This window comes from Aythya ferina, assembly GCF_964211825.1.
Source record: "Aythya ferina genome assembly, chromosome: 3".
In the NCBI taxonomy this organism is placed as follows: domain Eukaryota; kingdom Metazoa; phylum Chordata; class Aves; order Anseriformes; family Anatidae; genus Aythya; species Aythya ferina.
This window is the reverse complement of record NC_140298.1, coordinates 112,625,819-112,636,232: the sequence shown is the minus strand read 5'-3', so window position 1 is coordinate 112,636,232 and position 10,414 is coordinate 112,625,819. Positions and strand designations below refer to the sequence as shown.

Here is a 10,414-nt window from a genome sequence, read left to right as displayed (position 1 = left end):
TCACACCCTGACCCAATTTGACAGCTCTTTAATGCATCTTTTCCAGTGCTTCAACATCCTGTTGTAAACAGTTTCAAAACCTGTGCAGTGACCAGGCAGCTCTGCAACACTAAGCACTGGCAAGTGCCACAGCACACACCTTGCAGGAGCACACAATTAGCTTTAAAAAGGCTTCAGGGACTTCGCAGTGTGTTGTGCCCAATGCAATAAATCCAGACCAAATAAATTGTTTTGGAGCAATTCTATATCACGTTTACGTGCTTTATTCCTTGGGTTTAAACGTGATCTCCCAAGGATAACACAGAAAAAAAAGTGGGCGTGTATCTAATTAGCTGATTTTCCATCTTTAAGGAAAAAAAGCGGTCCCCAGGCAGGGGGCAGCTCCCCTCGCCCTCAGTCCCCTCACAGACCGGCGGCCATTCCCGCCACCCTCGGGATTGGCGGAGAGCCGCGTGACGTCACGCTCGAGCCCCGCTGCCTCCTGGGAGTTGTAGTCCCAGCGCCGGGCCCCTGTAGGCGCCGCCCGCCGCGTCACAGGGCTCCGGGCGGGCCGGGCCGGGGCGGAGAGGCGGAACGGGGGCCGGGAGCAGCAGGCGGCCGCCGCTCGCTGCCGCCGGGGCCGTGCCGAGCCGCCGGGAGGGTGAGGTCGGTGAACGGCCGCGGCGGGCGGGCCGCTGAGGGAGGCGGGGGAGATCGGGGCGGGCGGGCCCGCGCAGCGAGCGGCGGGGCGGGCGGCTGGTTTTTGGGGAAAAGCGGCGCGGGCGGGCGGCTTTGGGCGCTCCTTTTTCCCCTTTTCTCCCCGTTTCGCCCCATTTTGCCTCGTTTTGCCCCGCGGGGCTCCCCGCAGGCTCCTCGGCTCCTCAGAGGGGCATGGAGCTGGAGCTGTGCCGCACCCAGCAGCCCAGCCCGGCCTCCGCCATGGCAGGGGGCTGCGGCACGCCTCAGCACCCCGGGGTGCCGGCTGTCGTGGCCGCCGGGCTCGGTTTTCCCTTTCCAGGGCTTTTGGGGCGATGGGGAGCGGCTCCTGCGCCACAAGGAACCGCCCCGATGGCCCCGGAGCTGTAGGATCCCAGCCCGTCCTGTGAGGCGATTTTGGCATCGCCCTGTGAGGGTTGCCCGGCGGGGATGTGGCGCTCGGATCACTTAAAAAACAACCAAATCCCGCTTTAATTTTTCCACAAGTGGCCATTGCTTTAAAAAAAAAAAAAAAAAAAAAAAAAAGAAAGATTGAGCTTAGAGAAACACCAGGTAGGTGATGGAGAAGGTGACTGGGAAGTACCTCAGGTGTGCATTTGCCACAAGGTGACGCGCCAAAAGTTGTCCCTGACAGACTTTTACCATCAAATCCTGTCAGTGCCATAGCACAGGTACCACATTCACAGAGCACCTGCTCCCCCTCAGCAAGGTAACCCGCCTCAGTGCTGAGCTGTCATTTTTAGTTGCAATTTTTTCCTTAATAGCTGACCTAAATCTCCTTTGTTGAAACTAAGCTGCTTATTATCTTGCCCGGCAGACCTGGAGAACAATGGAGCAGGGCTGTCATCAACCGCCCGCTTTGTGGTTGCAAGTTTACCCTCACAGTCTTCTCCAAACGAAATTAACCCAATTCTTGTGTTTCTGTGGTCCGTGAACTCTAGGAAACATTTCCATCATCACTGGACTGTGAAACTCAGAGCTAGGCATGGAGCTCCGGTGGTAGGATGGTAATTATCTCCCTGGTGTGTAGCACCCCTCCTAGAAACATTCCCAAATTATACGGTCTTATCTTGCAACTTTCTCACTGAAATTACCAAATTACTCAGTTTGTGATCTGCTGTTAAGCCAGATCCTTTTTTGCCATGCACCTATCTACGCAGTTACACCCAGAGGAGCTGTGGGTGTCCCATCCCTGGCAGTGCCTAAGGGCTGGATGGGATTTGGGCAGCCTGGGCTGCTGGGAGGTGTCCCTGCCATGGCAGGGGGTTGGAATCAGGTGATCTTTAAGGTCCCTTCCAACCTAAACCATCCTTGATTTCCTGGAGAGGTATTCACACTTCTTCCCATCCCCCTTTACTATTTTTTGCACTCGTTATTAACTTGATAAGGAGTCATCCTGATCATCATAACTGTCTAATTTTAGTCTCTTCCAATGCTTTTCTTCCGCATTTGGGATCAGCAACAAATCGTTAATTAAAATCTGAAGTAGAGCCAGCTCCTTCATGTGGTGATAACCCTTCCAGTTTGACTGTTGACTTTCTCAAACGCTTTCTTATTTTTCACGTTTCCTACTAAAGCTGCAGCTCATTCTGGGCCATGACTTTGTAGCTGAGCAAAATCCTGTAGAGAATCTTAAACGAGGGGACCATTGACTCCTTTGAGTTGGCTTCTGTGCACAGAATAGGGATTGCTTGGAGCTCAAAAACTAGAAATGTGGGTAAAATTGTGAACCCCTTTGAAGTTGTGGTACCTTGTGTATGGCTTTTGGATGTCCCTGACACTTGGTTACAGACTACAGAGAATGATGATTGCTGTCAGTTTCCCATTCTCTCTCTTGAAGCTGTTAAACTTGTTTCAAAATTGCATTTGCTCTTCTAGAGAGCTTTCTGGAATAACCAGACAAATGCCTCATTCTAACCCACTTAGTACAGGATCAGATTTATAGATAATACATAAATGCCCTGTCATACTTGTAAGAGATTACTTTAGCTGGTCACAACTGGGCCACGAAGCTGAGGGTGAGAGGCGATGTTTTGAGAAATTCTTAATACTAAAAGTCATTCGAAAATATCCTGAGAAGCAGCAACCTGTCAATTAGAATGAAAGGGCTGGTTTTGTGATGAAAAAGCAGCAGACTAAGCCTGTAAAAACAACAAAACCTCTTTTAAAATTGCATTTCACCGGGGAAACATTACGAACAACAACAAAAGTTGGGTTGTGGATGAGCTTTATGTGTGTGTTGACTTCACTGAATGGAGGAGTCCAGCATTGGTAGGGCCATAAGATAAATAATCCTGCAGGTGTTTTGCTCTGTCTTCCACAATAATTGTTTTTTCTTTCCATTCTGGTTTGTTCAGATGCCTCACATCAAAAAATCATGGAGCTAGGGAAGGCGAAGCTCCTGAGAACCGGCCTAAATGCCTTACACCAAGCGATTCACCCCGTGCACGGCATCGCCTGGACAGATGGGAAGCAGGTCATCCTGACTTCCTTACACCTCCACAACGGAGAGCCAAAATTTGGTGACTCGAGCGTCGTTGGGCAGTTCGAGCACGTTCACGGACTCTACTGGGGCCCGAGCCCCGCTGATGCCCCCGCTCTGCTCGCTGTTCAGCACAAGAAGCACATCACCGTCTGGCAGCTCTGCCTGAACGCCGCGGAGAGGAATAAGCTCCTGGTCTCTCAGACATGCGACATCAGCGAGCCCTTCCCGGTGCTCCCCCAGGGCTGCGTGTGGCATCCGAAGCAGGAGATCTTGGCCGTGCTCACCACGCGCGACGCCTCGGTCCTGCACTCCGTGCATCTCAACAGCTGCAGGGTGAAAGCTGATATCAAGGGCAGCGGCCTCATCCACTGCGCCTGCTGGACGAAGGAAGGCAACCGCTTAGTCGTGGGGGTGGGCAGTGCCCTTCACTCCTACATTTGGGATGAGGCTCAGAAAGCGCTCCACGCCTGCTCCTTCTGCCCCATCTTTGACGTGGGGGGCTACATCTGCGCTGTAGAAGCCACCCTGAGTTTCCAAGTTGCTGTGGCTACCGAGCTCCCCCTGGACAAGATCTGTGGCCTCAACGCGGGGGTTGCCTTTGAAGTGCCGGCGAGCATCGAGACCGAATCCTTCCCCTCGCAGTCCAGCTTGTGCGGCGAGGAGGAGTTCTCCATGGACGGGGGCAAAAAGTCACTGGACTCGGAGAAGCCTGCGTCCACTCTTCCATCTCCCGTGGATCTGACTCACCTGCTTTCCAGCAAGCAGGGGGCCGACTGCAGCCCCCTGCTTCACCTGAGGCCCAAGGACTACCTGACGGGAAGCGGGCAGGACTCTTCGCATCTCATTCTGGTGACTTTTGAGAGAAAGGTGACCTCCACCAAGAAAGTGAGCATCCCAGGCATTCTGGTTCCTGACATCATGGCTTTTGACCCCAGAACTCAAACTGTGTCGGTCGCCTCCAACACCTGTAACGTCATTTTAGTCTATTCGCTGACTTCGTCCAATTTGCCCAACATCCAGCAAATTCAGCTAGAAAAAAATGAGAAACCGAAGGGTTTGTGCTTCCTGACCAACAAACTGTTACTGATCCTGGTTGGAAGACAGAAATTCACTGACCCCGCGTTTCTTCCCTCTTCGAGGTCAGACAAATACATGATCCGGTTGATGATTAAGGAACTGATGTTTGAAGTGGGTCCTTCATCCGCAGCGGTTAACGGGAATTCCTGTTTTAATCTTTCCAACGCTCCTCACGAGCTCCCTGCAGATGTTCACCCTCTCAGTCGTGGGCTCTTGATACCAGACCGTGCTGCCCCGCAGTCCCCTACCAGCAGGAGAAAGCTCATTGAAGAAATTAAGAGCCCTGCGTACGAGCAAAGCTCGTTGTTGAACGTAAACGACCTCAAAGACAAAAAGCTGCCTTTGGGTTTCCCTCCAGCTCTTGAGGCTCTCGATGCTGAACCAGTAAATCGGGCTGTGGCGTTGTCCACCACATCGCTGTCATTTTCTAACAAGCCAACATCTCCTAAAAGGCAGACAGATGGAGCATCCAAAATACCAAATTCTTACAAGAATAACCTGTTAAGTGAAAAGGAAGCGAGTTATTTATCAAAGAACGTAGAAAAACTCTCTGGTAACTTTACCGAATTGCAGCGTCACGTCCGCGAATTAACCGAGCTGCTAAAATCGGGGAAGAGAAATCTTCCCCTCTACCCATCTTCTCAGGAGCCCTCTTTTATTAACATCACATACCAGGTAATTAAATATTGGAAGCCTTCATGGCCAAACCCATTCACGGATGTAACAGACTTTGTAAAGGACCGGTTGAAAGCACACGGGGAGGGCGCCATCCTGCACATATTTAGTACACGCAGATTCGGTACAGATGAGTCTGAGAGGAGCCTTATTTTAGGGCTTTACCTTTTAGATAGGTCTGGTTTCTTTTTGGTGTTCTTCTTCCCCACTCTTCCTGCAATTACATCTCAGTTTTGAAGTTCTTTTATTTAAAAGTGTTTCATTTGGGGGATTATTCAGCGCTGCCTGTCCCCACCTCACGTTTGGGCTGAGCTCGTCGGTTCCAACCTGAGCAGCTGTACCTTGCCCTGCTCTGCAGAAGGTGGTGAGAACCCAAAGAACCCGTGTGTCACAGTTCTGTTGCAGAATTGAAGTCTTGTCTCAAGGTCTAGGATGTTTTCCTCAGCAATTTCTGGAGCTTTTCGTGCAGCAATTCAGGCAGTGAAAAATGCTGTCTATGGGAATTTCTGATTCTCCTGCCCTTTTCCAAGAAGAACTGTAATAATGGGGACTGAAACAAAAAAAAATGGCTTTGTCTCTAGAGCAGAAGTCTTGCCAATTAGTATTGAGAGCACCATCTGAGAAGGAGGGAGACCCTTAATGACAGAAAGATAATTCAATTAGCATAGCTTAAAGTGGCTTTAAAATCAAATTTCCTTTGAAAGACACTTTTGGCTGAAAGCAGGTATTTCTAAATCTCATGCTAGAAGGTGTAAGATAGCTAATTATTAAATTGTAGCACAAAACTATTAGTTCTCTTCCAGAGGTGGTTTTAATAATTCTTAGTCGATATGCGTAGCAATTTAAACTGCCATTTCCTTTCAATAACCACTAATTTGGGGTCTTTATTGCTAAAAATAATTTATTCTCAACTTCTGTAGCATCATACTCTTAGATCCTAGGCCATATTTCCTCCCTCTGTTTGCTGTTTTCCATTCTAAACATTTAATAATTATAATAACTGTTTTTTTTTTTTTTTCTGGCTTTCTTAAATCCTAATGATATGTAGGGCATTGCTCCAGAAACTGGACTTAAATATCGAAGTGAAAGTTTTCCTGAGCATGGGAGCATGGCTGCTGTCTCATTTTCCTGAGTTGCTTATTTAGAGACCTTTTTATATTTGAGGTCACACAAATTTTGATGATGATTTTGTATTCGGATCTCTTTTAAAATATAGTTTGAAATTGAGTTACGTTTCAGCTTGTCTTGAAGCTGCAGGAGCTTGAGGAGTTACACTTGCAGGAGAATTAATTAAATTTCATGAATTAAAGGCTCCAGTTTTGCCTCCAGATTTTGGTTGGTGATGACTTGTGATAAGAAAATAATTTGATTTCTATGATTGCAGTTGGCAGGCCTGGCAGGGAATGGTGTGTTCTAACTTCAATCAGGGTACGTTTGATTCAGAAATCTTCAGCAAGCAAACAGGGATCCTCGCCTTACGTGTCGAGCCCTGATCATTTCTCTACTGTCCAGTTTATTAGGCAGATTTTACAAAATGTTGAGGAACCCCAAAGTATCCTAAACAAACAGTGTCTGAGAAAGAGCAGTGGCATGTTTATCAGTGCAGGGAAGGAGGAGCATGAGTGCATTTCCAGGCTCCACACTTAACACACGTCTTTTTTGTGGATGGACGGGTCTGTGTGGAAGAGGAGTCAGAATTCACCTTGTTTTTGTTGTGCCCCAGAGCTGAGACCAAGGCTTCTTTGGGAAGCGATGTGGCTAGGTGAATTTTATCCTATGCAAAGGCAGAGTTTGTAGGTTTGGTAACAACCGACCTTCTGCAGACTTCAAAAATGCTTTGTTTGCCCCATGGGGGATATTCTTTGCAGACACTTAGTGAGTTTTATGGCTTGGAGCCATGATGATCAGAGGTGAGGCAGGCTCTTCTGATGTGTTTGTCCGTTTCTTGTCCCAGAAGCTTACGGACAGGATTTCTCAACTCTTCAGTGAGGAGTGGATCACAGGAGAGGGAAAGATGGAAAACTTGCTGCTTTACGAACTCCCCAGGGAATTGTCCCTTGCGGGTGGTAGGATGAGGGTCAGATGTAGCCTGTTGTTTTCCTCAGGGGCAATGTTCCTCTCCCGTGCTGACACTGATTTAGCACGTAGTGATTTGCTGCTGTCGTTCACAAATCTTCTCATGTTGAGAGCTGAGGCTTGGAAGTATGAATCCTGCAAACTGGTCTGAGTGAAAGTAGCATTTGGCTTTCTGTAAGTGGTGTAGTTGAAGGCATAGCTGCGATTTTGTTTTGATAAATGTCATTTTGATCTCTCTGCTGAAATGTACATCACTGTATCTAACGACTCTCTCTTGAATTTACAGAAGCAGCTTTCCAGAAACGATTCAGATGAGAGGCGATCTGTTATTCTTTGTGAGGGTAAACTTCGTCTGAGTATAGTCCAGCAGATATTCAACCTCTCTCTTGTAGAAATGCAGCACGGTACGTTGTAATTATCCAACCAAATGAACACTTCAAACACACGCAGCACTCTCAGCGAGCAGTAGCAGTGCGCATAACCTGATCTGGAAAAAAAAAAAAACAAAAACAACAACAAGGAACACATACGGAAAGGTTATTAATAAAAGCTCTTAGTTACAATGTAAAGATTCTTTTCAGTCTAGGCTGTGACGGAGAAGAACCTTTACAGTATATAAAATGAGTAAACTTTAATGTACTGGTCTTCTCCCTTTTTCAAGCAGCTAGTTATACAGGAAAATTACCGTCACCTAGCATTTTAGATGTATTTTCAGCTGTTTTAAATGGAGAAACCTGAGTAACAGGAAGGTTAGAGTTGGTGGTTTTGATGCACAGTTTTCTGTATTTTAATTTGTAGTTCCATTATCAGGTGTCCTTTAATAAATCCAATAGTTCTTTATAAACACAACAGTAGCGCTCTAAATTTTAGCAGTTTGGTTCACTCCAGTTTTTGCCGTGAAGGAAACTGCTTTCTTCCTGTGTGCTGCTCTGCTGCCATCCATTCATCTCATGCACATCCCGAGTGCCTGGGTGTGTGTCAATTCAAAGAGTCTCCCTTCTGGCAAGAGCAGGAGACATGCCTTGGGGATATGAGCTCGTACTCCTACGTGTATTTTCAGTACTGTTCCAGCTGCTCACCCACTGTGTCTGCTGTCACGCTGCAATTTTATTTTGGGCTATAAGACTCGAAGAACTTCACTTTCTGGATAGTACTGAGGAGGGCGTCCCCATTACCACTGTTATTTAGACTTCTCCTTGATAGCTTCAAATGTAAACTTAGCAGAATTGGTTACCCATTAATAAGTAATCATGCAGACAACTAGCCTAATTAAACCTCAGAAAGAAACAGTGTTATAGTAGGTTTCTTTATTATTTTTACAAGTATTACTAGGTAAATGGGCACAACAGGAATGGTAGTTCCAAATTCCCGAATTGTACTGATTTTAAAGTTTGTTCCAAACGAGATACTAAGCCAAAAGATTAAAGAGTCGTGTGCTTTTAAGCTGCAATCTCCTTATCTTGTGACATGAAGTTACATAATGTAACTGCAGAAACAGCTGGAAATGTTGCCCTCAGCTCCCTCACACCCCCCCACCCCGAGCTCAGTGTTATTACTTCATCAGCTTAACAGATACAGGTAGGGAAATATTCTGGTTTGTGTCATTTGGTAAAAGTTGGTGCTTCTGAGTCAGCAAATTACTTCAAATCGCAAAAATCATGCTAATAACGACGTGAAGTCAAATAAAAAATGGACCAGAGATGTGAGGCTTGTACAATCTAGAACAATATTTCTGCCTCATGTTTATTGGAATTAATTATACTGAAATGACATAACAGAAGCTGTTTCTATTTTTTTTTAATTATAATTAATTTGTCATTTAGTTTAATCTGCTTCGTACAGTATCTGCACAGCTTAAGCTCTGTAAAGTAGTCTATGAATACCTAATTAAAACCAAGTCTGGATGCTTAAGAGTTCTGCTCAGAATTGAATTCCTCGTCCTTATTTAGAGCGTGCATTTACTATGGTCACCTCTGCTAGTGGGAAAACTGTCAGGAGGCTCACGATTTTGCACGGTTGTTAACTATCCTTTAGTTTTGCATCTCCCCGTGCCCTTCTTTGCCAGAAAAAACTGCTGTAAGCATACCAAAGCATTTAATTTTAGAAGAAATGTGTTTTATACCTGCATCGTGCCTACTTACAGAGGAGTTTGCAACCAGCTGTGTGTCTGCCTTCGCAGGTTCGTCCTGGATTGTTCTCACAGCGGACAGCGAGGGCTTTGTCCCGTTGACGTTTACGTCCCTGCAGGAGGTAGTCGTAAGGGATGCCAGCACAAAAGGCTACAGCGCCCGTTCCTCCAAAACGCTGGACATCATCAGTTCTACAGAAGGCTGCAGACCCGCTGCTTCGGAAAGCCTGGATATCACCAGTTCTTTGGAAGTCCTCAGAGACTGTTCTTCCAAGGCTTTAGACAGCAGCGGTCCTTCGGAACAAGCCAGCAGCAAAATGTGACGTTGGGTGGAGGGTTTGTAATGCTGTCGTACGGTAGGAGACACTGTATGGACTGCGAGTTCTAGGTAATGGTCTGTCTCAAACCTCGGTTGGGTTTCTGTCACTTTTGTTGACATCTAAATTATGTATTTATTTATTTGGTCCTTGGAAACATTAGCTTTTTTTTTTTTTTTTTATACCGAGACTTTTTTTAAATATGCCTCTTGCATACGGCAGGTATTTGTATCAGTGTTTGAAAGTAGAAGGGCTAACAAGCTCCAGAGCTGAAGTTAGCACCTCGGTCTTTAGTATCTTGGTGGTTTTAGATGATAGGAACATTGCATAATAAAGACAGCCTTGAAAACACTGCATTTTTCTTTATTTCTGCCAAATACTCAGAAGCTTGTAGATGCTTGGAGTGCATCTGGTTACGCACTGGTGTTGGCTAAGGCTGTGAGCAGTAGATTAGGTGTATGGAATTGGGTCAAAGTAGGGTTGTGTAGAATGTGGGCATGGTGTAGAAGTGAGACTTTGCTCCTCCTGTGCCCACTGCTAATGTCTCTGCTTAATTTTCTGAGTCTGGGGAAGCAGCCCTCACGTGTGGAAGCGGTGGTGGTCGGCTGACCCAAGCTGGCAGCTAAGGAGAAAATCAGAAGTGCAAATCTGTGGAGAAACTTACAAGTTGAGATAAAAACAGTTTAAAAGGTTGAAAGGCCAAACCAAAACACCTCAGTGTGCAAGCAGAGCGGAACAAGGAGTTCATTCACTGCTTCCCATCAGCAGGTGGATCTCCAGCAGCTTCAGGGAAAGCTTCATCATGTAGCACTTGAGAAAACACACACCATGGCCCCAAACATTCCCCCTGCCTTCCTCCTTTTCCCCCCAGCTTTTATTGCTGAGCGTGACATCTTGTGGTCAGGAATATCCCTCATCACCTGGGACCGCCCCTCCCCACCCCGTGCACACCCCCAGATT

The 10,414-nt window shown here is 46.7% G+C and overlaps 1 protein-coding gene across 2 annotated transcripts; it reads left to right on the top strand.

Moving 5' to 3' along the window:
• Window positions 1-532: 532 nt before the first annotated feature.
• LOC311433604 (WD repeat and coiled-coil-containing protein) lies at window positions 533-9,805 on the top strand. 2 transcript variants are annotated; one of them, XM_084512898.1, is made up of 4 exons: window positions 533-645; window positions 3,054-4,933; window positions 7,296-7,413; window positions 9,189-9,805. In XM_084512898.1, the coding sequence occupies exons 2-4, from the start codon at window positions 3,074-3,076 to the stop codon at window positions 9,458-9,460; spliced, it is 2,250 nt and encodes a 749-aa protein (XP_084369024.1). In that variant the 5' UTR covers window positions 533-645; window positions 3,054-3,073; the 3' UTR covers window positions 9,461-9,805. The 2 variants fall into 2 exon arrangements, with proteins under 2 accessions (XP_084369024.1, XP_084369025.1); XM_084512899.1 differs by lacking the exon at window positions 533-645 and having other exon boundaries at window positions 2,678-4,933.
• Window positions 9,806-10,414: the final 609 nt, after the last annotated feature.

Coding starts and splice junctions, on each gene's coding strand:
- LOC311433604 (XM_084512898.1), top strand. CDS start 3,074: ATGGAGCTAGGGAAGGCGAAGCTCCTGAGAACCGGCCTAAATGCCTTA. Junction 4,934..7,295: donor TTATTAACATCACATACCAG/GTAATTAAATAT, acceptor TTGAATTTACAG/AAGCAGCTTTCCAGAAACGA. Junction 7,414..9,188: donor TCTTGTAGAAATGCAGCACG/GTACGTTGTAAT, acceptor CTGCCTTCGCAG/GTTCGTCCTGGATTGTTCTC.